This window comes from Arvicanthis niloticus, chromosome 19, assembly GCF_011762505.2.
Source record: "Arvicanthis niloticus isolate mArvNil1 chromosome 19, mArvNil1.pat.X, whole genome shotgun sequence".
NCBI classification, from domain to species: domain Eukaryota; kingdom Metazoa; phylum Chordata; class Mammalia; order Rodentia; family Muridae; genus Arvicanthis; species Arvicanthis niloticus.
The window spans coordinates 29,295,389-29,322,568 of NC_047676.1; the positions used below are offsets into that span (position 1 = coordinate 29,295,389).

At 39.3% G+C, this 27,180-nt stretch overlaps 1 protein-coding gene across 1 annotated transcript in view; it reads right to left on the reverse strand.

Annotated features, from left to right (window-relative positions):
• Positions 1 to 27,180, reverse strand: part of Nup155 (nucleoporin 155) — a 49,771-nt gene that overhangs the window by 10,064 nt on the left and 12,527 nt on the right. Inside the window, exons 10-27 of the mRNA XM_034523421.2 lie at positions 25,947 to 26,044; positions 25,358 to 25,510; positions 21,486 to 21,586; positions 18,902 to 19,072; positions 17,742 to 17,852; positions 16,620 to 16,714; positions 14,259 to 14,347; positions 13,603 to 13,665; positions 12,394 to 12,541; positions 10,039 to 10,105; positions 8,538 to 8,653; positions 7,195 to 7,292; positions 5,708 to 5,838; positions 3,958 to 4,149; positions 2,932 to 3,070; positions 1,907 to 2,042; positions 413 to 566; positions 204 to 308 (exon numbers count right to left, since the gene is read on the reverse strand). Coding sequence (XP_034379312.1) covers positions 204 to 308; positions 413 to 566; positions 1,907 to 2,042; positions 2,932 to 3,070; positions 3,958 to 4,149; positions 5,708 to 5,838; positions 7,195 to 7,292; positions 8,538 to 8,653; positions 10,039 to 10,105; positions 12,394 to 12,541; positions 13,603 to 13,665; positions 14,259 to 14,347; positions 16,620 to 16,714; positions 17,742 to 17,852; positions 18,902 to 19,072; positions 21,486 to 21,586; positions 25,358 to 25,510; positions 25,947 to 26,044 — 2,167 coding nt within the window. The remainder of the gene's footprint in view (positions 1 to 203; positions 309 to 412; positions 567 to 1,906; positions 2,043 to 2,931; positions 3,071 to 3,957; positions 4,150 to 5,707; positions 5,839 to 7,194; positions 7,293 to 8,537; positions 8,654 to 10,038; positions 10,106 to 12,393; positions 12,542 to 13,602; positions 13,666 to 14,258; positions 14,348 to 16,619; positions 16,715 to 17,741; positions 17,853 to 18,901; positions 19,073 to 21,485; positions 21,587 to 25,357; positions 25,511 to 25,946; positions 26,045 to 27,180) is intronic.

Here is a 27,180-nt window from a genome sequence, read left to right on the forward strand (position 1 = left end):
AATGCTACTATTCAAATCAGCCGCTAAACAACATTAAAACAGTGTATTTTGCTTCTTAGAAAAGGAAATTATATACTTAGCCATATGCTAACACCTAACGTTATACATAGGATAAAAAAGTAATTTCCTATATCTATACAAACTGTTATACAACTTGGAAATATAAATTGACATAAACTATATTGCACAAACAATATTTTTACCTGTAGTAGTTTATCTGCAAGGTCAGCTTGTATTAGCCAGTTATAAAGAGCTATACTGAAGAGCTCATCCTTGGATCGCTGAGCCAATTTAAGCATTTGTTCAAACTAAAATAAAGAAAACAGTGAAAATTAGCGTGGCTGAAGAGCAACTACCATTCCCAGTGATTATACCTCCACTACCCCACAGCACTTTCAAAACCAGCCCTTACGTGATGTCCTGCTTCTTCATTGCTCAGCATGTTGGGATCAGAGGACAACACTGGAGGACCAGGTTTTTTGGGTACACTAGGAGACTGAGGAGCTGCCTTACTTTGATTTACCAGTTCTTGAAGTGTATCTGTAATGCACTTGTAACTGTTTAATCTGAAAAAGAAGAGAGTCAATCACATTGTTTAACTAGAAAATACTAAAATACTTTTCTCATCTTCTATCAGGCCAGGATACATAAAACCCTATCTCAAACAATCAAGCAAACAGACAGTCATATAGCTGCATCTAAATCTAATACTCAGGAGGCTGAGGCAGGATTGAGTTTGAAGCTTGTTTGGAATTGAAGAGATGGCTCAGTGGTTAAGAACCCACCACACTCCCAGATGACTAGGGTTCAATTTCCAGCATCTCCAAGGCAGTCTGAGATATCAGTTACAAAAAAAGATGTACGCATATGCAGATAAAACAGCTATATACATAAATAAATAATGATGATGATAAAATTTACACCAAAGCCCCTATATCCTCTATCCTTCTCTCAAAAAAAAATCCAATATATTTTTTTCAAAAGATCTGAAAACTATTTGGTGAAACAAATACCAAAAATTTGTAAAAATTAGCATATTTCTTTAAATCTCTACAGATTTGTGGCCATGTAAGACTTTTTCTTTTGGAAAAAAAAAAAAAAAACAACTTATTTTTTCACCTGGAACCAGGTGTGAGAGGAGTCAGTTTTGTTCTCAAATCAGACATCTCAAAAACTACAATAAGTAAACATAAATAAATAGAGAAAAGGAAAACAATCCCACAGGTACTGGAGCAAAACCATTTATAAGGTACAGGTGCCTTTAGTCCTAGGATTTGGGAGGAAGAGAGAAACTGATCACTGAGTTTGAGGCCAGATTGGCTTACAAAGATTTCTGGACTGACTGGGGATACATATTTCAAAATAAATAAATAAATAAATACTAACAAAAACATTTTTCAGGCTGAGATGGCAGCTCAGCAGATGAAATTGGTTGCTCTACAAGCATGAGGACTTGGGAACAATTTTCCAGGACCCACGCAAAAAGGCAGGGGTGACTGTCCCTGTTAAGAACTCCAGCACTGTGGGACCAAGGACTGCTTGGACTTGCTGACTGCCAGCCTAACTGCAGCTTCAGTGAGAAGCCCTGTAAAAGAGCACATTGGAGAGTGACAGAAAACAGGTCACCTGATGTCTTCACTTGACTTCCAAGCGTGCACATAACACATTCATAAACACACAAAACGCTTGTATGTGCTTTCTCAATTTTCATGAGACTAAATAAAATCTTACATATAAGCTAGGAATTATAAGCAGGATTCAGGAATTGGTAACAACCCAACTCTTTGTATCTGAGAGCACAAGGGTTGTACTTGACATGCTCTTTTCGTATATTATCAATAAAAATTTTATACAAAGAAAGTCTGTCTCTAAAAGCCAAATAATCAGCTGAGGGTTGAGAACTCACCTCTCTTGGAAAGTCTGAAGACCAACTACATCCTCTTCTGGTTCCCCATGTTTATAGAAATGGAGTCCAAGACCCTGGGGATCTTTTTTCTCCGCAGCAGTAAGAGAAAGTTCCACCACACCCTCATAAAAGCGCACTAATGGGAAAGACAAAGGCCAGGGTTTAGAGCTACTAAGCTGCAAATGCTCTCTTAGGCAGGTATAAAAAGGAAACAGGGTAGAACGCTATGTTTCTATTAAACACAGTTATTCTGTCTTATTCTGGTAATGGCACTGCAAAATAGTTCTGATGTGTTTATTTATATAAAAGGAAAAGACCTAATATGGCTAGAAAGCAGATATTAATGGATCCCTCCTTGGGAAAAAAACCTTCATATATAAAATAACAAGTTTCAGAGGGAAAAACTTGTGATTCAAATTTGTGCTGATAGTTATAGTTTTTACTTTTAAAACTAGTCAATAATTTTAGGCATTTTAAAACTAAGTATAATTTAGTAGTGTAGCTTAAAAAGAACTGAAAAGCCAAAAATATATCAGCCAGAAAGAGAGGGGAGTGTGTGAAAGAGAGGGGCATGTGTAATCTCAGGCTTCGGAGAAGGAGGCGGAAGCATGAGAAGCTCAAGGCTATCCTTGACTACAGACAGTTCAGATCATGGCCAGCCTGAGTTACATGTAAGATTGTCCCAAAAAATAAGTAAGCACTTGCCTCACTTGTACAGGTGCTAGTCTGCTCTCCAGTTGGAAAAGGAAAAAGGGAAACAAAATAAATAAAAGCAAACTACACAATTCAAAGTATCACTTTAGCCAAAGATGCTAGAAGCTTTGCCTCTGAGAAGAGACTCTAGATCACTCTGCTGCACTCACACATGGCCTTGTGTCCTCTGAGAAGAGACTCTAGATCACTCTGCTGCACTCACACATGGCCTTGTGTCCTCTGAGAAGAGACTCTAGATCACTCTGCTGCATTCACATATGGCCTTGTGCCCTCTTAGCTACAAAAAAGACACAAGATGGATGTGGTCTCACCTTGCCTGTACTGAGCACAAACACTGGGAAGGTCTACTTGGTTGCTGATTTTCTGGTACTCCTTCAGTGACTCCCTTAACATTCTCTCTCTCTCATTCTTACTCTGAACTTGTCGGGAACGCTGAAGAAGCTCATTTGCCTAAAGAGAGGACAAAAGCTTAAACAGAGGCGAACTGAAGCAGGCAGACGATGCTGTTTATATGTTTAGTCTGTCTAAATTTACATGTGGCTTATTATCATTATAAATAAAAATTCTACAAACTTACTTCTTACTTTTAGGCAGAAAAGTTTTTGACCAAAATAATCCTAGCTAGTCTTTCCCAGATAGCCTTGTCTGGGAATGCTCTTGCCTAGTCAATACATTACTGGTCAGCAGGCAGTTCATCATGTGACACTTAAGTTTTTTTTTTCACCTGTAGGAAAGGATCAATAAGAATTGCCTCATTAACTTTGATTCACTCCAAATTTACTTAAAGTTTTAGTGATTTTCCTTACTTTCTAAGGAAGGAAACAAACTCCAATTATCTTAATTAATTACTAAATTAAATGTTTTTTTTTCCCTTAATTGCTAACTTTTACCTTTCTAAAATTTATGTGTGTGGGTGTTTTGCTTGCATGTATGTCTGAGCAGCATGTTCTGATGCCCATGGGTGTCTGGTTTTATATAGACAGTAGTGATCTGCCATATGGGTGCTGGGAGTTGAACCTGGGTCCTCCAGACAAGGTCAGTGCTCTTAACCACTGAGCCAAAAACACCACTGTCCAGTCCCATAAGCTTTGTCTTTTAAACCATGGCCTAAAAATACTGCCAAAGATACTCTACTCTATATGTAACACTTAAAAGAGTATACATGTATTTTAAAGAAACCATATATTTTAACCCATTTCTTAGTTGAGGATTCTGACAGTGGAGCATATTAAGAAATGACCCTGAGGTCATATATGGAAAAACCATGATTCTCCACTCCCACTCATCACTATGAAACGTCACATATAAAACACTAAAGAAGCAGTGACACATCATACCTTAGAACAAACGGCATCATCTGTGCTATACAGAAGAGGACAGGTGTCCTGCAGATGTAAACTAATGCCATCTACAGCAGCATTGTCTCTGATGTAGCAGTTGATAAGAGAAGCAATTAATGCTCCAGTGACCTCTTTGTCCCTGATCACTAGATCCTTAAAGGTGGTGATCTTCAGCTGCTCTTGAAATTCCTAGAAAGAGAGAGAAAACCTTTCATCAAACTCAAAGAATACTTTATTTTCTCACAAAGTAGAATGTTTGTTTTTTGAGACAGGGCCTTATTAGGTAGCACTTGCTGGCCTAGAACTTACTATGTAGACCTGGCTGGCTTTAAACAGAGATCTACCTGCCTCAGCCTCCCAAATACTAGGATTAAAGGTATAAGCCACCATGCTGAAATTTCATTAGTAATAAAAGACTCTACCAATAGACTCTAATTTAAATAAGAATAGGACTGAGGTTCGATTCCCAGCACTGACAAACAAAATATACCAAACATTGACACAGCTTTGAAAAAAAAAAAGCAATAAAATCATATAAAGTCAGAGCCTATAGTAGGTTTAATTCAAACCTCTGACTTTGAATGAAAAAAAGTCGAATCAAGGTACAGCCAGCACTAGTATCAGGCCACTTTGCTTTTGGCCATTGGCAAAAACAATCACTACTTGTAAAAAAAAAAACATGGCTGGAGTGAGGTGTGGCATCTCTGCACTTGGAGGTTCAGGCAGGCAGACCTTTGTGAGACGGAGGCTAGTCTGGAGAACACAGGAAGTTCCAGGACAGACAGAGCTACATAGTGAGGTCCTGTCTCCAAAGATCAGACACAAAAGAATCTTTTGCTTTCGTTTTGTTTTCCCTAAATAATGTTGGAATTCCAAAGTTAGATGCATGAATTTGAGCTGCATTTTGAACACATTTCCTTGCTAAGCTACAGCTCTACAGGGCAAGGTCATCTGTAGTCCAGAAAGTATTTTTATAGTTATGTTTTTTTTTTTTAATTTCAACAAAAATATTTACAAAATATCGCAAGTTTTGGGGCAAATCCTTATTTGCATCCCTTGAGCACATGCGGAGTAATGGAAGGCAGATCACAGGTGACTAAGAAGTTCCTACCCTAAGTTTATAATCCAATGAAATCCTACCTGGCATGGAAAATAATATAGTTTCCATCCACTAAATAGCGGAGTTTCACATTTAAAAGGGAGAAAACAAAAGTTTATGTAAGTTTAAAAACCAAGAAAGACTGCAACAACAACCATAACCACTCTCTGTCTGCCACTAGGAAATAGAACCGGACACCACCTTTTCATTTTGAAACGTTGCTTAAAGCTAGAACTGTAGGGACTGGAGAGGCAGCTTGGCAGTCAGGAGCACTGGCGCTCTTAAAAGAGGACACAGGCTCAGTTCCCAGCACCCACATGGAAGATCACAACGTCTGTAACTCCAGTTCCAAGGGGATCTGATGGCTTCTTTGGGCACCACCAGGCAAGCATTTCATGGTCTTACATACATATAGGCAGAACACACACATGCATCAATCTTTAATTTAATTTTTGTTGAGGTGGAGTTTTCTCTACACAACCCTGGCTGTCCTGGGATTAATTCATTACAAATATCAAGCTGGCCTATAACTTAGAAAGATCCACCTGACTCAAAGGCATGTGTCACCACATATAGCACACATGAATGTAAAAAAAGAAATAAGCATTTTGAGTATTAAATAACACAAGAGGACAAAAGCCACCTCACCTTTTGAAGTTCTCCGACAATGACAGAAAACTGATGTTCACAAAGGAGTTTCCACAGAGCCAGAGCTTGGTAGGATTTCCTAACCAGCTGCTGGATTGCCTGAAGTGAAATCTTCTCACTCAGTTGAGCCTCTAATGACAAAATACAAGTAATGACATTTCACCAAATGACACAGGGGGACTGCTTCCTCATGTCAAATATAGCACAGCTAAGAGCAACATCCCAGTGTCTCCCCTGCCTCCACTACAGCCAACTGGGGCATTCACGTTCTCATGTCATGAAATATACTGTCGTGAATACATATATATATATATATATATATATATATATATACACATATAATATTTGCATATGTACATATATATACATATAATATTTGCATATATACATATATATATACATATAATATTTGCATGTGCATACATGGAAAATAAAAACACTGTAGTGGCTTTGTCTCATTTCTTGAGTATGCCACATTCAACAGTAACACCCAACAGACATTTAGACTGCTTCCAACACAGTGCCCCTAAAACAATAGCTTAGAGGGCTTTCTAGAAGGCACCACCAAGTTTCCCAGGACCGAGTTTCTCAATCCTTGTGTAACATACCCTAGTACATTATTAAATCAACTTGGTCAGTCATGATAACTTGCCTTATAAGTAAGTAGAATACATCAAGAGGAACAAAAATGGATAAACATACATGTATATATATTGTGTGTGTGTGTGTATGAGACAAAAGACTGTTATTCAGTCTTAGACTAGAAATTCTAACATGCTACAGCATGGTTGGAGTACGTGGAAGAGTATGCTAAGTAAGTAAGCCAGTAACACAATGAAATAAAGTGCTATGCCAAGTACTCAGAGTCACACAGACAGAGAAGGAAAGGAGACCATTTCACTATGGACTAATGAGAAAGTTCAACAGTCACACAACGTGAATACACTGAATATGCTGAATTATATACTTAAGGAGCTCAGGGGCTCAAACCCGATCACTCCCTAGCGATGAATTCAGAGACGGTGGGCAGTTCCTCAGCTGTATACCCACTGGTGACCCCACCAAGTTCAATGACCTAGCCCAATGATCACCCAGATGGAACAAAGGATTACACAAGAAAACCCAGTCATGAAGCTGGAAAAGGCCCGGGAGTGAGGGAGGTTTTACTGTAGTGGAAGTGAGGGAGAGTGGACGGAGAGAGAAAGGAACCAGAGTCTATATGAATGATTAAAAATGTCAAAAACTCTAACAGTCAACGTTAAGGAATAGATATATTACCAAACAAAGAAAAAGTTCATCAAACAAAATATATATTATGCTTTCTGGGGACAAAGAGGCCAAAATATTAGGTGGGAAAAAGTATGGAAAGAAATAATTTCCATGCTGCTCTCTATTTTCCCAACCATAAGATGGCACTGTAATTAAAAAGAAAAAAAATCCCGTGTTTTTAAGACACTCCATTGGTGAGGTTACAAGAAATAAGTTACCATGAAACTTCCTCTGCAGCTCCTGTTGCATTTGCTGGGTGTTTCCATTCTCAGGACGCATGAATCCAACCAGCCTCTGCTGCACTTTGGCAGTAGTGCTGAAACAGACATTACAGAGTGAGTGAGAGTTTCACTGGGGCATAGATCAGACATTAGAAAATACAGGTGTGTGGAGTACTGGGTTTGTTTTTTTGTTTTGTTTTTTGGGTTTTTTTGCAGTTAAATTTCTTATTTTAGTCAGATAAGAATTAACCCAAGAGTTTATTCATAGGATTGTGAGACCATATTGCAAGTGCTGGTCAACATGAAAAAAAAATGGTGTGTGGATTTATAATATGGCTAGGAAGAAAAATAGCACGTTTGGGCAGGTACAATAGCTAGTAGCCTAGGTAACAGTGCTTGTTGCTAAGTCTAATGACCAGAGGTGGATCCCCAGAAACCACATGGTGGAGGAAAGAACCAATTCAGGTAACTTACGCTCTGACCTCCACACAGACGCTGCAGCACACACACCTCCTACCCACACAACTCCAAAGAAATGTAATTTTGAGAAAGAGAATAAAACAAAAATAGGTTCTTTCCTAACAGTATAAAAAGAAATAAATCTATGCACAAAAACATAATATTGCATATTTTCACTTAGGTAAAATAACAGGCCAATTCACTGTGGTAGAAAATTCACTAGGGCACAGGAACTGGAAGACAGTCAATGGAGAGGGACTGAAAATAAGCACAGAGTTTCTTACTGGTACAAAAAGAATATTCCAGGATGAAACAAAAGTGATGATGATAACCTTGTGAATACACTGCATTTATAGCAAAGGACTGTTTGCGAGGATAGCTCTTGGACTGGGTATGGTGGCACAAGCCTTTATTCCCTAGCACTCAGGAGATGGAAGCAGAAAAATTTGTGATGTTGAGGCCAGCCTAGTCTACTTGGAGAATTCCAGGATAGCCAAGGCTACATAGTGAGATCCTGTCTTCCAGAAGAATTCCTGTCTTCCAGCTCAATTCCCAGCAACCACATGGCAGCTCAAACCAGTCTGTAACTCCAGTTTCAGGGTTTGTGACACCCTTCCATAGCTATACATACAGGCCAAACACCAATGAATATTAAACAAAAGACTGTATGGTATAGCTCTAATGTTTGGACAAAATACAATGGAAAGAAAAACTGAATAGCTAGATCTGTAGTTCAGTGGTAGAGTAAACTTGCCTACAATGTGCAAGGTCCTGCCTTTCATTCTAGTACCTCAAAGTAATAAGACAAAACAAAAACATCCTTTATACACAGGAAAAAAAGTAAGTAAGTCAGTAAGTAAGTAAATAGATCTGGTTCTCACTTTGGATTTCCTAGTGGTCCTCCTGAAAACTGGGAATTTCTGTCTAGAAATTCCTGCAAACCCTTCAGTTCCTGTAGCACTGACTCCAGCAGCTGGATGGGCACACTGCTTTCAATCTGTAAGATTGGAAATGAGAAGTTTTCAAACATTTGAAGACACAGAAAGAGTGTTTATATAAAAAACTACTCCTTAAGAGTCTGCAGTAAATATATATACAATTTTAGTTTTGAGTTATGCTATCTTTATAATTAATATGTAAAGTTCTTTTTAAATTCCATTCAGCATCCGATTAGCCAAAATAAAGAGCACTGAAGGTTACCCATGTCCTTCCCCCTGTTCTTTTACAGTTAACATAAAATTTATATGGAGAGCACAAATAGCAAGTGGACATCTTAATTAATTTCCATAGTTCCATGGTCATCATTCAGATTACCGTTCAGCATGGTTAACACCTACATCCTCATATCCTTATCTGTCAATTAATCAATCAGTTTAAGGAAACCTTTCTTTACTACTACCATTATGGATTGATTCAGCCCATTCTGAAGTGTATACAAATACTATATTAGATAAAAATGTATTCTTCTTATTAGAAATGTGAACTCTAAAAGAGCATCAAAATTTGGGTTGGGCTGTATGTATCAGTGCGTGTCAGTGAGAGTGCACATCAGTGTGTGTGTATGTCAGTGTGTGTGTACAATCCTAGTACTTAGAGGGCGTGGAAGGAAGGCCACAGGATCAAAGGCAGCTCAAAATACATTGCAAGAACATTTTATGAAAAACAAAAACAAAACAAAAAAAAAGACAGAAAAACAGAACAGCAAAGAAAACAAAGGGCAGCAAAAAAAGAAAAACAAAACAAAAAACAAAAACCATGAGAGAATAAAGCAAGCCTAATTGTTCTATAAACAAAGCTCTGTGATACGTTTTTTACAGCACTGTGAAGTGCACAAGAGCTCGCACTAACTGCTGAGACCGTGAGAGCATCACGCTGCGGTAAAAGGCAAGTACAGATGAGAGCAGATGGGTTGGCTAAGTCAGCGCTGCTCTCCAACCTCACAGCAACTTTCTAAAGGAGACAGGCTATTTTCATTTTGCACTGGATCGCCAGGCTATCAAATGTTAAAAACTTTACTAGGTTAAATGACTGAGACAAGACATAAACTAGAGTCGGGCAGTGGTGGCGCACGCCTTTAATCCCAGCGCTTGAGAGGCAGAGGCAGGCGGATTTCTGAGTTTGAGGCCAGCCTGGTCTACAGAGTGAGTTCCAGGACAGACAGGACTACACAGAGAAACCCTGTCTTGAAAAGCAAAACAAACAAACAAACAAACAAAAAAACAAAAAACAAACAAAAGAGACATAAACTAGAAAAAGAACAGTTTACTGGATGAGAACACAAAACATTTTCATAAAGCAATTAAGACATGAGAAACGCTTCCTACTGAATAACATCATCAACTGGTCACATACAAACAAGAAGGTAACATTATACACACTTACTGCAGTGATCTCCCTGTTGGAACTCTTGAATACTCTTTCAACAACTAAGCTAGCATCCCAAATATTTCTGAAACAAAAATGTTTTAATTATTGCACTGTAAACGAATACAACTTTCTATAACATGCAGTTACTTGTGTATAGGAACATGAAGGCTTTATTCATTTTTTTCAAACACAGTAATGACTTAATTTAACATTTTTTAAGTTTCCTAGAAAATGAGTCTAGAGAGACAGCTCAGCAAGAAAAGATACTTGTAGAAGCCTGAATGACCTGAATGGCATGCCCAGAACCCACATCAAAGTGGAAGGGAAGAACTGATTTCACACGTGTCCTCTGATGCGCACATGCACACTGTGGTACATTTACCTCTCCTCCACTGTGCAAACACACCAATACTAAACACGATTTAAGAAAAGAAGAAATTGGAAAAACTGGAAAAATTTCCAACATAACATTCCTATTACCCCAGAAATTGAAAGTACACTAAAGAAAAAGCTCATTGGTTAAGAGCACTTACTGCTCTTGTAGAGGATCTAGGTTCAGTTCCCAGTACCCACAGGACAGCTAACAGCAGTCCTGTATCTCAGTTCCTGGGAAACTGGTGCCCTCTTCTGGTCTCCAGGGGTACCAGGCATATATGCAGTGCACATACATACATGCAGGAAAAGTATTTTATACATAAAAAAAAAAAAAAATCACGGGAATATACATACATCACACACACAGCCGCTAATGAAAGCCTTTATCCCAACTGTAAGATCAGTATATACGGACAAGGCAGCTAATTAGACAGTATGGGAGGACTACAAGTAGGGGCAGCCATGGTTTATCCTTCCCTCTACCACTTCCTCTGCAGGATCATTTCCACACCTGTCCTTTACAGCAATGGTGTCTCCTCACCAGCTTCTGAATTAACGCTGACCAGATACAACAGGACAGAGAATAGCACTATTGTGAACAGAGGCATTGAGGGGCTCTGGAAGTTTCAACCTTCACATGCAGTCCCACCACCAGTAAGAAACAGATTCTTGGCTGTCCTACTGAAGGGTGAGACCATACAGAACTGTGTGCCCATGTCACACCAGTGTATGGCCTTGAGATACAGCAGTCCAGTCAAGATAAATAAACCTCTTTCTACTACTGTAGCATTTGATTGCATATGTATGAGTGAGCCAAGTAAGACGAGAACTGCCCAGCTGAAATCTAGACATACATACTCAGTGATAGGATGTTTTATAAGTCTAGTTATTAATGTGCATGTAGATATAATCTCAGGCTATATGCACAGAAATAAAACAATGAATACAGGTAAAGGGTTCAACAATGCAAAAAATTGTATCAATGGATGAACTTAAAACTAAAAGTAAATGGGGAGGCTCCAAGGAATTTATGGGGGTGACTCTAGGTCAAACTCCTAGCAGTGGGGATATGGAACCTGTAGTGGCCACCTCCTGTAGCCAGGCAGGATCCATAGCAGGGGGATAAGGACATCAACCCACTCACAAAACCTTCAACCCAAAATTTGTCTGGCCTACAAGAGGTACAGAGACAAAGATAGAGCAGTCTGATGAGATGGCTAACCAAAGACCAGCCTAACTTGAGACTCATCTCATGGGAAAGCAGCAATTCCTGACACTACTAATGATATGCTGTTATGCTTGCAGATTAAAGCCTAGCATAAGTATCCTTTGAGAGGCTCTACCCAGCAGTTGACTGATCCACAGCCAAACACTGGATGGAACACAGGGAATCTTGTGGAAGAATTGAGGGCCCCAAAGGGAAAAGAAAATCCATAGACAGACCAACCGAGTCAACTAACCTGGGTCTTGGGTGCTCGCAGAGACTGAACCACCAACCAAAGAGCATAGGTGGGCTGGACCTAGCCCCGCCACCACCACCACCACCACCACGTATGTAGCAGATATGCAGCTTTGTCTTCATGCTGATCCCCCCAACAACTAGAACAGGCGATATCCCTAAATGTGTTGCCTACCTGTACATCCCATTCCCTTAACAGAACTAATGTGTCTGGCCTCAGCAGAAGAGGATGCACCTAGTCCTGCAGTGACTTGATGTATCTGGGTGGGATGGTACCCAGAGGGGCTTTCCACTTCTCAGAGAAGGGAATGAGGGAATAAGGGGAGGAACTGGGGGTGGGGGAGGATCAGGAACAGGGAGGGCTTTGGTTGGGATGTAAAAAGAATAAAAAAGTTAATAATAATTAAAAAAAAAAAAAAAACACACAAAGAACTGTAAGTAAAATTCAGTAAATGTCCCAAACATAGATTTAGGAATATTCCACTACTACAAAAGGACAAAGTAAATAGTAATTAGGTAGACTGCAAAGTACTTACCCCATGATTCGAGAAAAGTAAATGCAAATACCATTGTGTTTTCCTGAGTACACAATCTCTGGTCCACTCAAACCACTCATGCTTGCAGCCTGCATGGCTGGGTTTGCAACAGCACACATTGGGGTGGACATGGTAGGAGGCTGAGCACCTGTGCACATATAAGAAAAAAATCTCTTAGTTGATCCTAGGCTCATCTCTAAGGCTCAAGAGCTCCAACTTACTACTGCTGCTTTGCTAATTTGCTAAATACACACAGTTGTCAAACAGCCTTCTAAATTTACATCTCTATATACAGGGGTCAGTGCAGCTCTCAACATCATCAGACAAACTTCTTTGTGCCATAGATGGTGGCTAACAAAGAAGAGGTTGAAATGCAGAGAATGAGGATTCTGTGGAGGCTTTAGTCAAAAATGGCACATTTATACCACAGCCCAACACCAACCCACCACCAGAAGACACAGGGACCATCATGGGAGAGGGTATGAAAAGCCTACAAGAACCATAGGTCAGAAAGACCTGGGGGGCCGAGGGGTGGAGGTGGGGATGGGAGGAGAGAAGGGCCTTCTGCACATGACAGGGCTGCTGCACTCTAGAGGTTAACATTCCAGCAGGAAAAGAGAAAGGCTCACAGGCCTCTGCCTCTGGCTGAGGACCTAGGAGCAGTTGATGGCTTCTGGGTTCTAAGGGTGGTTATGGCCTTTGCAGGCTCCAGTGGGCGGCCATGTCCACTGGTGTGTGGACAGTACAAATTGGATTGGGTGGTATTAAACAAACAGGACACAAGGTTGAAAGGGACTGGGGTTTGGGACAGTGGCTCTGAAAGGAGTTGTGGGTAAATATGTTCAAACATATTGTATGCATGTATGAAATTCTCAAATTATTAAAAATAGTTGAAAAAAGAAATTGTAAGTGTTTAGAAATTTCAATTATCCATTTGATGTATCCTGAAACAAAAGGGAAATATTTAAAGATAATGAAGAGATACCCATTTGGTTTTATTTGATAAGAAGTATAGACATGGATGGGCTTTCTCAGCTGTTTTACATTGATTGTGAGGATCAAACTCAGGTCTTAGTGGTCAACTTATTATTTCCTCAACTTCTGTTTTGTTTTGTTTTTTAAAGGAATCATGCAAGTTAGTCCTTTCAACATTAAATATTAGGAACAATAGTTACTGCTAGTTCTTCAAAATGAACAGAAAAGAGGTACCATGGGATGGTGTCCCCAAAGAGGATGGATTTGGATAGGGACTCCCACTAGGGACAGGAGAACCTGCAAAAGGTAAAAAAAAAAAAAAAAAAAAAAAAAAAAAAAAGAGAGAGAGACATGTAAAATACCTTCCCAATGCTTTGAATCTTATCAAGCTTATATAAAGAAGCTACATATCAGTGTGACTGAGGAAGGACAGACACTGCCGTCTCAAGTCAAGAAGCAGACACTCACATTCTCAACTAGACATTCTCCCATTTGGAGGACATGGATACAGATGTGCTTATCACTTGACTATTCATCACTTTCTTTTCTTTTTAAAAATCTGTAAATACTATTGCTTGCATATTATTTTGCTTCTTAGTATTCGTTACAAATTCAATATTGCCAGGGGTGGTGACAGCACACGTCTTTAATTCTGGCATTGAAAGACAGAGGCGCGGGGGGCGGGGGGGCAGAATCTCTGAGTTCAAAGCCAGCCTGGTCTACATAGCAAATTCCAGGCCAGGCAAGGCTGCACAGGAAAATTTTATCTCAAAACAAACAAAAAAATCAACACCCCCGTCCCCCCCAAAACAACCCAAAGATTCAAGAGTCACTCTCTAGAGTAGAACTAGTAGCACAGAAGTACCACTAGAACATCATTTCGTACTCACTAGAATACATAGGAGAGCCCAGGAGGGGACCAACGTTGCTTGGAGTGGGAAGAGTAGCTGGAAATCTCATCTGTGCCTCACCACCATACCTGTTTGTGTGATAAGAGTATGAGTTCAATTAAACTGTCAATCTTGTAAACCTGGGACAATCCCTGCTCTTGCTTAGCCTTTATACAATTAAGTAGAGACTTTAGTGTGTGGTGCTCACAGTGAAATAAATATATATCTAGCATAATCCTTCAACAAATATTAGTCTCAAATTGCTACCAGAAAATGAGAAGAGAGTCTTCTGAGTGTTTCTGGTTCTTTTGGTTTATGGATTCTCTTCTTCTATCTTTCATCCTCTGTCCATCCCTTCAGTCCCATGGGGAGAGAGGAAAGGGAGAAATCCCTGAATCTAACTTGTTCTTCTTTGAGCATGAGTACTAACAAATTGTGACCAACCCCCACAACAATCAACAACCCACCTCACCTCTAGAGGCCCTAGAATTTATACAACCTCTGAAAAATTGCCAGAATCCCAAACACTGCACACCTCAGCTAGAGCACAAGGCAAATCATAGTCAGCTGCTCCGGACAGTCCGAACCAGTGCCATATCCCGCACTTGGGATGAAAATGAAAACACATTCATATAATATTTCTGTGGCAAAAAAACCCAAAAAACAAAAAACCTCAAACTTCCAAAATTGCTACTAATGTCTAAAAAAGAACATGTAATGGATAGTTTGCTTAATGCAGAAATGACAGTCTTTCTAATAGAATATAATTAGTCAAAATTTTAAAACAATGTTAAAGATTTATTTATCTTTATGTGTATGGTGTCTTGTCTGTGTAACTCATGGAGGCCACAGGAGGGTGTTGGATCCCTAGGAAATAGAGTGACAGTTCTCAGCTGCCATGTGGGTGGTAAAAATTTGAACCTGGGTCCTCTAAAAGGGCAACCAGTGTTCTTAACTCAAGACCGATAAATTTAAAGATATAGCACAGGCATTCTTCAAATTTCTGGCTAAGCCAGGCAGTGGTGGCGCACGCCTTTAATCCCAGCACTTGGGAGGCAGAGGCAGGCGGATTTCTGAGTTCTAGGCCAGCCTGGTCTACAAAGTGAGTTCCAGGACAGCCAGGGCTACACAGAGAAACCCTGTCTCGAGAAAAACTAAAACTAAAATAAAATAAAATAAAATAAAATAGAAACAAATTTCTGGCTAAATATTTTATAGAAAGAAAATCTCTGGAGGCTAAGGCATAGGTTAATGGCACAATGCTTAACTAGTGAGTCCTGGCTGAATCCCCAGTACTGCAAAAACCAAAAACAAAAAAACAAAAAACAAAAAACAAAAAACAAAAAACAAACAAACAAAAAAAACAACAACAAAAAACAACCAAGTAAGAAAGCAGATTTGTAAAAACCAAGTTTGACACCAAGTTTCCTTCCTGTGACTCAGATCCCTCAGCACCATTGATGCCCACGCTCTAGAAACGGCTGTTTGAGGAAGTAAGGATGGAGGAGTAATGATGGTAAAAAGTGTAAACAGAGGACAAAAGAAGGAAAGAAAACTCAGAACAGTGATGCACACACTATGCTCCTTAGCCTGTTCCATAGGCATCACTATCTTCCTAGATTTTACTCTTACTAAAGAAGGTTAATAATTTACCTACTTCTCATTTGGCGAAGCCTTAAACTATCGTAGTGGTGTCAACAAAAAGTGGCCAGTATCCTAAAAATGTTGTCTCTTTAATCCTAGCACTCAGCCAACACAGGCTGAATGGTGAGTCCCTATCTACAAACAAATAACCACCACCACCAACAGAAACCCCCAGGCTATAGAGAGTTCAGCAGTTAAGAGCACAGGGCAGACTTGCAGAGGACCTGGGTTCTATATTCAGCACCCACACAGAAGCTCATAACTGTCAAAACCTGGAGTCACGGGGAATCCATTGCACTCTTCTGCTTCCCAACAGTACTGCATGTATGAGCTGCATAGCTGCATGCAGGAAAACATTTCTACACACAGAATAATTTTTTTAGTGGCCCTGGAGATTGAGCTTAGCATGTATAAGACCCTAGGTTCAATTTCTAGTACCAACCAACCAACCAACCAACCAACCAAAAAGCAGGTCTTCTATATATAAATATTTCACAGTATTTTTAAAGTACTTGATGAACACTTTTAGACTAAGGATGTAGCTCAGTGGTACAGTGCTTAGTGTTTACATAGCATGAGCAAAAAACCAACCAACCAAAACAAACAAACAAAGAAAAAGACCAAAAGCAAACCTATGTTTAACTCTCAGAACTCCCCCCAATCAAAAAGTAGCTTAGTACATCAAGCCACTCTCTTTCTCTCTCTACCCTGACATACCTAAAGAATGCCCGTGTAGCCCAAGCAGACACTTCTCTGTCACAGGCAGCAGTGGAACAAGCAAGAATAAGGCAAGTTGCACAAGCTTGGTCTTCCTGAAAGGGAAAAAAGCCTGTACATTAAAGATAAATCCAGAGTTTAAGCAAGTGCTCAATACATACTTGCTGATGGAATGAAATCAACTGACATGAAGAAAGCAAACAGCCCAGAAGTAAAGTTTAGCTTTAACACTGATGTATTAAAGATACTTTTCTAAGATATTGATCAACTGTTATTCTATTTTATTCCTGTACTCTTTCTATCTTTTAGAAATTATCAGTAAAAACCAACATTTACTGAGTGCCTATCATGTGCTAGGCACTATTTTAATAATCCAGTATTGCCAGGCAATGGTGCTTTAATCCCAGCACTCAGGAGGCAGAGGTGGGAGGACCTCCGAGTTGGGGGTCAGCCTGGTCTACAGAGTTCCTGGACTGCCAGGGATACATAGAGAAGCCTGTCTCAAACAAACCAACCCAGTATTTATAGTTCTTACAGCAGGCAGTGCTGCGGTAGGACACAGTTTACATACAACTAAAGCTTGGTGAATACAAGTATCTCACTCCATTGGGGTTTTTAGCAGATAGTCTGAATCCTTAACTGTACACTTAGCTTTAAGGAGAAAGTGCTAATTTTAAATAAGGCTTCTCAGTTTTAAATCTATCCATTCTAATATGGCTATTAACTACTAATATTTCCATACTGCCATAATTGCCTCAAGTTACTGCCTTAGGGTTATTCTATGTAATTGGGAACATACACACATGTGCATGTTCATAAAGTAATGACTGGTGCTTTAAATAAAATGTATATTTATTATACAACTTCAATATCACATTCTTATTATTATCTTAATAAGATATCTGAATAACATATCTTAATAAGAATGTGTCAAAATCAGAGAATAAATGTGGAAGAGTCTTGTAACATTACTGTTCTCATATCCAATGCATACGTGTTGATTCGAGTACAAAAGAGAACAAATAATCTGTGTATTGCAATGTCTTACTTCTAGTAGTTACAAACTACTTTAATATTTTATAGCTGCTTTATTTAAAACCCCTCCCTGCAGTGCACAGTTACCTGATGTAATTTGAAGAATCTCTCAATCTCTTCTCCATCTCCTCCCACGTTACTCACAAGCAGATGTCTCAGCTGGTCTACAGGTCTAAGCTTGTGAAACATAAGACTACCCTAAGAAATCAAAAAGGAGAAATAACATAAGAAAGCAATTACCAAGCCACCCTTAGGTACTCAAAACTGCATTTCCAAATCCTATAAACAATAATACCAGGACAAAAGGTGTGACACTCAAGACAGGCACTAAGTGAATAAATGAAGCATCACACATCACAGGGAGATGTCAGAGGGGCCAAGCATTAGGCAATGCATTATGCTACTCAGAGTGTCTTGCAGTTTAGTGTATACAAATGTTTCCCTTAATTTTCAGACTTCATTTGATAGGGAAAGAGAAGAAACTAAAACTCTGGAAAGCAAAACCATAGAAAAGGAAGCATCACTATAGAGAAATGGAACTGACAGTATACAGCAATATAAACATTTGAAAAGGTGGTTAAACTCATCTTACTAGATACTAAAATGTATTAGGGATGGTTATCATTAGGGACGGACAGTCACAGAAATGACTAGTAAATATACTCAGAAAGTTAGCAGCATCTATCTAAAATATATAGACATACATATACTTAGTATAAGCAGAATAGCACCACAGCATTTAGGATGCACATGAAATAAGAAAAAATAGTTAAACAGGGCACATTTACACAAAAAATTACTGCCAAATACAAATTAGAAATTATAGGTAGAAAAATCTAAAAAGGATATTTTTGAAATGTAAAGATGTAGGACACTATAGAATGTGAGCATTTACTTAAAAATATTGACATTATATTCTCTTAATTTATCTGTAAATATATAGATATTGATAACAGATATCTGGATAGGAGACTTAATTTATATACTTTCTAGGGCAATTCACTACTGTTAAAAAATACTGTTAAGAATAGACATTTATAAAGCACTTAAAAATAATTCCGTGAAGTGACATCTGAGAGTATTTGACAAAAACATGAAGTAAGTAGACGAGGGGAACGGCTCAGCAGTCCTGTCTGCCAAGCATGCAGCAGTTCCTGAGTTCAACTGTCAGCACTACAATGAAAAAAACAGACGCTAGCACACTTGCTATAGCTTCTTTCCACTGTGGTAAGGAGATACGCACATACCTGTGCAGAGAGGAGAACAAATTTCTTTGGAGGCAACATATGCTGTTGTACAACAACCGGCGAGTCAGTTATTGGAATATGATCTTTGTTTAAAGGCGTGATTATTTTATCTACTTTTAATTCATCTATTGCAGAAAGAGCCCAGGAATGACCATCAACACGGGTTGTCATCTAGAAATGAGAAATATACTGTTTTCATATTTTGTTGAAAATACACATGCCAAAGCTTTAAAAAAACAAGAACAAAACACAAAAATAAAACAACCAAACTTCTCTAGTTCCAGCAACATGAATTATTCAGTATATACTTAGCTTTTTACCCATTGTTTTGTTTTTAAAGACAGGGTTTCTCTGTGTGGCCCTGGCTGTCCTTGGACTTGTAGATCAGGCTGGCCTCACACTCAGAGATCTGCCTGTCAGCCTACCTAGTGCCAGGATTAAAGGTGTGGGACACCACTGCCTGGGACTATATCACTGCCTGGGAGATTCCTTTTCATTTCACGTGCACTGGTATTTTGCCTGTACGTGCCTGTGTGAGAGTGTCCGATCTCAAACTAACAGAAAGATGATGGCTGCCATATGTGTGCTGTGAATTGAACCCAGGTCCTCTGGAAGAAATGAAACTGGGTCTTCCTTTTCTACCCACTGCCTTTTGGAGAAGCACCCTACACTGTTTAGAAACTGGGGGGTTAAAATGCCCCAGCTAACTGAATGTTTTTATCTTCTGATAAACTGCTTGCTTGCTTGCTTGCTTGCTTATAAACTCCTGCAACTTCCAACCAGAATGTAGTTTTTTCAGTTCTTTGCCTGTGCTCCCTGTAAAAATGCTTTCTGTAAAAAGCGTTTCTCTCACAATTCCACACAACTGCTGGCTGGTTCAATACAGACCCTCAATTTGGAATTTGGTTGTACTGAGTGGTCTTTAGGTCTCTACCTGCCAACAGTCCTGATTTTCATAACCACCTTCTGGTTACTACTGTAACTAATATCTTCACTTCTACAAAGTAACAAACTGAGGGTAGAAAACAAGATTTACTTAAAAGTAAGTCTTCAGCTAGGTGTGATGATGAAGCTTCTAATTCCAGAATTAACAAGACTGACACAGGAGGATTACCATGAATTCCAGGCCAACCTGGACTTAAATATCTAGTTCTAAACCAGATATAGAGAGCCAACAAACAAACAAGCAAATAAAAACATCCAAACAAATAAAGTCCCAAGCCTCGAAAAGCAGAGATCCCATCAATGGAGACAGCAGGTTTAGCTGGACCTGGTAAGCACTTATGAAAGCTGAGCAGGGTGACTAGGACAGAGTAGGCCGAGGACACTGGGGGGGGGGGGGAGGGGGGGGGAAGAGCTGACCCTCAGCTCACCATAGGCCAGGAACTGATCTTAGGACAGCCTTGGTAGGTTCATAGTAGTGCGACTCCAAGTTCTATATACATTAAAACTAACTCTCTCCAGGCATGATGACACACATCTTTAATCCTAGTGCTTAGGAGGCAGAGGAAGGTGGATTTCTGTCAGTTCAAGGGCAGCCTGGTCTACAAAGCAAGTCTAGGACAGCCAGGGCTCTTTCATAGAGAAACCTTGTACCACCACCACCACCACCACCACCACCACCACCACCATTTGCCATACACACATATACACATTTTTAGAGCCAAACATGACATGACTATAGTCCTAGCACTTGGGATGCAGAGGCCGGTGGGTCTCTGAGTTCAAGGTTAGTCTGGTCTAGCCATCTGGGGCTACATAATGCCACCTGCCAAAAAGAAAGATTTTTGATTGTTTACTGATTACTATAACCACCTCTGGTCTGACAGAGTTAAAAATAACAAGATATATTTCTTTACTCTAAGACTGCCTTCTTTGGGGCTGGAGAGATGGCTGAGTTAAGAACACATGCTAATCTTGGGAAGAACCCAGTTTTAATTCCCAGCATTTATATGTGGTGGTGCAATTCCAGTTGCAGAAAACCCTTCACCCTCTTCTAACGTTAGTGGGTACTAGGCATGCACATAGTGTACGTACGTACATACAAACATACATACATACGTTCATGCATACATACATATATACATACATGCAGGAAAAGCACTAACACACATTAAATCTAAAAACCTAAAACAAAAATAAAAAATATTTTTGTACATAAGTGCTCAGGTTTGTGTCTGTTAAGTGTAAGTACACATTATTAGTATGTGAGTGTGCAAGGAAGCAAAAAGAGGGCATCAGATCCCTTATAGCTAAAGCTACGGGTGTTTGCAAGGCACCTGATGAGAATGCTGGGATCAGGATTCCAGTCTTCCTGATTGAGCATTAAGTGCTCTGAACCTAGGGCCCATGTCACCAGAGCCATAATCACATATTACTAATCATATATTAACGCTAATCATATATTACTATAGAAGGAGCCATAACTGGGAAGACAAAGTTACTCACCATTCCATTCCCACTTAAAATGCTTATACTTGGAGTAGGGATGTGTCTAAGCAGGTGAGTGCTTGACTAACATGCAGACTCTCAGTCTGATCCCCAACACCACACAGCTTTTACTAAAAGTCTCAAAGCTACTGACCTGAGTTTCCATCATTGGCTTCTGGAAAGGAAATGTATCATGGTTGACACACCATAAGATGTCATTATCTTCATTTTCTGAGGCTGTCATCAGTAAAATTCCTAAAAGTTAAACACACAGAATATTATTACAGGATGCTAAATAATCTGCATTCCCAATAGCCTTAATAATTCTCAGCAATATATACAATCTATACAATAACAGAAACAATCTAATGGGGAAAGAAAAGGACTTTGCTTTTAAATAAGCAGTACATGGAAAAAAATCAGCTATCTAAAAATGTTTGCAAATAAATTGAACATGTATTTTTTCACAATTTTTTTCACAAGAGTGTCTGAGGTTAAAATATATTTTGTAATTGACTGGCTTATCAATTTCATTAACTTATAAAAGCTTACTCAGTATATAAATTTTTCTTAAAGTCCATAACTTTTCAGTAGGCAAAATAGTCTATGTACCAGTGAATTTAAATGCATCACGTTTCAAACAGACACAAGTGCCGTGTATGCTTTCCTATGCTTGATTACAGCTCCTCTACATAAACTGTCACATTAAAGCTAGCTTTAGTGACATCAATCAATGTCCACTATATGTAGGCCAGGACCACGTTTAGGCAGTAAAATATTGAGTGCCACTAATTTATATTAAAGTGGCAGAAGATAATTCTTAAATTCTAGTTTGTCCAACTTTGAAAACCTGCAATCTTCAGGGCCTAAACATATGGCACAATGGTTAAGAGTACAGGCTGTACAGAGGACCTGGGCTCCACTCCCAGCATCCACATGGGAGCTCACACTCTAACACAGTGGTTAGAGTACAGGCTGTGCAGAGGACCCGGGCTCCACTCCCGGCATCCACATGGGAGCTCACACTCTCACTTTAGTTCAGAGGATCTGGTGCCCTCTTCTAAACACCAGACATGCACATGATGCACAGACATGCATGCAGGCAAAATGTCAATACACATAAAATAATAAATTAGTTTAAAAAAGGAAAGATTACAGGATTCATTGCATGATATACAAATTGAGAACAATATCATTCTTTTCCAAAATATCTTTTCTGGGTTTAAAACTTAATTCTAGAGATAGAGGACAAAGGGGGAGATAAAACACAGAAACTTAATTTTATTTGTAATGGCTTCAAAAGAGAATACAAATACCATGAACTTAAAAAGAAGACAATTTTCAAAAGTTGGAAGAGTGACATAACTTTAAAATCCAAAACAGGGGACTGAAAATGACTCAGGGATCAGAACTCATACTGATTTGCAGAGGACCTGAGTTCAGTTCCTAACACTCCGTAACTCCAAGTTCAAGGGATTTCAATGCCTCAGGTTTTGGAGGGCACTGGCCCATATACACATTCCAGACGTGAGAGAGAAATATAATTAAAAATAAATCTTAAAAGGAAAACAAAAGGTGTGGTGGTATATGACTATTCTATATCCTCAGGAGGATCATGATTTCAAGATTAGCCTGCCTGATTCAATGAGACCTTGTAACAAACAAAACAAACAACTTACTACAAAACAACAGTGGCCAAAACTGTGACTAGCCGCCGGGCAGTGGTGGGACATAGCCAGGACTACACAGAGAAACCCTGTCTTGAAAAATGAAAAAAAAAAAAAAAAGCAAAAACCTATGACTAGCTTAAGCATAAATATATAGGCCAATAGGCAGGACTGAGTCCAGAAACCATACATCTATAAGTAAGTCACTTGAGACTATGGCAATCCAATAGTGAAAGATTTTTTTTTTTAAAAACAAACAGTGCTCCCAAAACAATATCCAAAGCAAAAGAATAAAGTAGCCGGCCAGTGGTGGCGCACGCCTTTAATCCCAGCACTTGGGAGGCAGAGGCAGGCGGTTTTCTGAGTTCGAGGCCAGCCTGGTCTACAGAGTGAGTTCCAGGACAGCCAGGGATTCACAGAGAAAACCCTGTCTCGAAAAACCAAAAAAAAAAAAAAAAAAAAAGAATAAAGTAAAGCCCCTTCCTGGAGTTTAAACATGGAGGTAGCTGGAGGCAGGCAGAGATTCCTCAGCAGGCATTAAGCTCTGGGTTTGACCTGTGGCACCATTAAACAAACAAACAAACAAACAAACAAACAAGACTAAGAAATACCTTTCTTTAGATGATACATAAAAATTACTAACAAAACTGGCAGATGGCTCATCAAATAAAGCTCTTGTCACAAAGACAACTGACCTGAGTTTAATCCCAGAACCTACTTGGGGGAGGGAGGAATGAACCCCTTGATGCTGTCCTCTGACTTCACCCCATGACAGGCATGTGCCTACACACATAGACCAACACAAAATACATTTTTTATATTAGAAGGAAAAAATCCCTACTAAACCTAACAGAAAAATAATAAAACACAGAGAGGGTACTCAGATGAAATGACAATCCACAAATGCCAAAAATATCAGCAGGTCACTTCTTTGGATAAGGGACCTGTATCTAGAATATACAACGATTTCTCACTTCAATAAGAGAAATAAAAGTAAAGGCTTAGAACTGTTTTGTTTTGTTTTTGTTTTGCAAAGGAGAAAGGTAAGTGGTTGGTCAGCATCTAGAAAGCTGCCCAACATCTTTAGCCATCAGATAAAAAACAACTTCTCTTCCACTAAGATGAAAATTAACCAGAAACAAGTATTGGCAAGAATGTAGCCAAAGCAGGTATGTCTTACACAATGGGCTGTCCTAGTTACTTTGAAAGACAGTCTGAGAGTCAATCACAGGTAAACCAAAGTGACCACATGATTCAACAATTAATCCCAAAGAAAACAGATGTTCTTATAAAAGCTTGAACACAAACATTTACAGGAACAGGATAATTCACAATACAAAGTAGAACGATGACAACATAGTTTCCAGAAATAAGCATTATTTAACAATAGAGAGGAAGCACAGGGCATGGCAGCTCTTCTCTGTAGTCCCAGCACGGTGGGTGAGTGCTCAGCAGGTAAAGGCACCAGCTGTCAAGCCTCACAACCTGACTTGATTCCTGGAACCCACTGGGCTGAACAAGAGAGCCTAACCCTTTGCCTCTCATTCACACAAACAACTATCTCCACCTCTACACACATGCTAAGTTTTTTAAACTGGAGACACAGTGCTAATACCCATTATACCATCATTAATCTTTAAAGCACCGTGCTTAGTGCAACTCAATACCAATCATGTACTTTTCTATTTATATAAGATGTCCAAAATGGACAAATTACTAAGAAAAGGATATCAAAGTTTTCCAGGGCTAAAACAATTGTCAGTGGACATGGCCCTTTTCAGGGTAAGGAAAATATTATCAAGTTGGACAGTGGTGATCACTGTATAAGACTGACTAAACTAACATACACCGATTTTTAAACTTTAGAAGGCTAAATTTCAATTATGAGTAATGTCTATAAAGTTATAATTTAAAGAGCATTGTGATGATACACAGTATTAGTTATTTGAAAAAATTCTTCCTGCAAAGAAAAAGTTTAGGTATTGAACAATCACCTGGTGTGATGGTACACACCTTTAATCATAGCACTTAGGAGGTAGAGACAGGTAGGTTTCTAAAAGTTCAAGCACAGCCTGGCCTACAGAGAGGTCCAGGCTAGCCAGGGCTATACAGTGTGGCTTTGTCTCAAAATCAGCAGTTCAGAGCACTTGTTGCTCTTGCAGATAGCCTGGGTTCAATTCCCAGCTCCCATGTGGCAGCTCAAAGTTACCTGTAAACAGTAGTTCCTGATCTAGTGCATTCTTCTGACCACCAGTGGCACCAGACATGTTCACAGTGCAAGGATATACACAAGAAAAACACTCAGAGACATTAAAAAAAAAAAAAAAAAACTTAAATCTTACAGGATTTCAGAACTTACCTTTACTATAAAGTGCTTTATGTACTTTCGAGGGCTTTTCGACTGTTGAAGATGCTGAGAATCCAGGAGGTAATCGGACGTGAACCAGTGTCAGTGTGTTGGGCCGAGCTAATGGCTGTCTAAATGGACAAGTACTGAAATACAGCCTCACACCTGATGAGACGGTAAACATGCATTAGTAAGGATGTGAAGTAATACACCTGTGCTGGAGAAATCCCACACACAAACAGACTTCTGCAAAAGCACAATCAATGTTCTCACTGGCCTAAAATGGTAGACTAGGCACTTAAACAAATTTCTAGAAAATGTCTAGAATTGAGCAGTGACTCAGTATATTTCTGTAGCAGGAACTTGTGACGAGCCAAGGGACCTGTGTCTCAGTTAAGGTTCTGTCAGTAGACACAAGCCACTTCACTTTACAGGTCTGGCTATGCCTCACAATATTAAGAGAGAAAACAGTATCCTCCACTAAAAAAGAATTTTCAACCTATCTTAATAACTAATGAAGAAGTGAAACCGTTCTAATCATAATTTTCCAATCCAAGTATCATGAAAACCCATAGAACAGCAGCTACAGAAACAAGCATACCTGCGTGAGTGACAGCCAGCAACTGACAGTCCAGTGATTCAGAGTTCTCGATCACAGCTATCTGAACAATTGGCTTAAAAACGGAACGATCAATAGTCCTTTAAGAAACAAAACACTAAAGTTTATTCCTAATTTATAAAAAGTCAACTCTGAGGCAGGTGTGGTGACTCATGACCTAGAGAGGCAGGTGGATCTCTGTGAGTTTTGAGGCCAGCCTGATTTATGTAGTAAGTTCCAGGATGGCCAAATAGATAGGCCCTGTCTCAATAAATAAGACTAATTCCTTAGAAAGCAACATAGCAGCAGAAGGAAGTAGCAAAACTACAGTATATGTACAGTTTTAAGACAAGCCCTCCGACTGGTGAGATGGCTCAATGGTTAAGAGCACTAACTGCTCTTCTGGAGGTCATGAGTTCAAACCCAGCAATCACATGATGGCTCACAACCATCCGTTATGAGATCTGATGCTCTCTTATGGGTGTCTGAAGACAGCTACAGTGTGCCTACATATAATAAATAAATAAAACCTTTGGGCTGGAGTGAGAGGGAGAAGGGAAGGGGAAAAAAGACTAGCCAGCCCTCTTTACAAAGCACTAAAAAGACCATTAGCAAATGTGAAACCTCAGTTATACAGTGAGGAGAGTGTCTGCAGATCACTAAGGAATTCAGGAAGTTTGCAACAATCAGTTCAGCCTCCAATACCAAATTCCTTAGACTTCACATTGGGTTCTAGCCCTGTAAGAATCCAAAGGAGTCCATTATATCCTTTAGTTTCAGTTTTATCATGAATTATATGAGGATATTACACCTAGGAAATTCTCACTTGTATCACGTAGGCCTGTTGGAAGGGGAGAGTAGGGGACCATGTTATAATGTTTACAATATTTCCTGCAAAGAGCCTGAGATCAATGTCTCAAGGAAAAAGGCTAGAGGTCTAGCAAGTGGTAGAACGAGTGCCTAGTCTGAGGGAGACCTTGGACTTGATATTCAGAGCCTTTGAAAAGAAGTCCAAGAGGGTAAAATACAACAAGTACTTCACTCAGTAAGAAATCTTACGTTTCCAACCAACATGAGAACAGTCTGTAGCAACAAGGTTTCAAACACAGCTTATGGTGACGCTCCTTAACCACGCATAATCTTTTAGAGATGTCTGAAGGAATAATCTCTTCTTAGTATATAATATATACACATTACATGTTATAAAATGAACATATATTAATAATCATAAACAGTA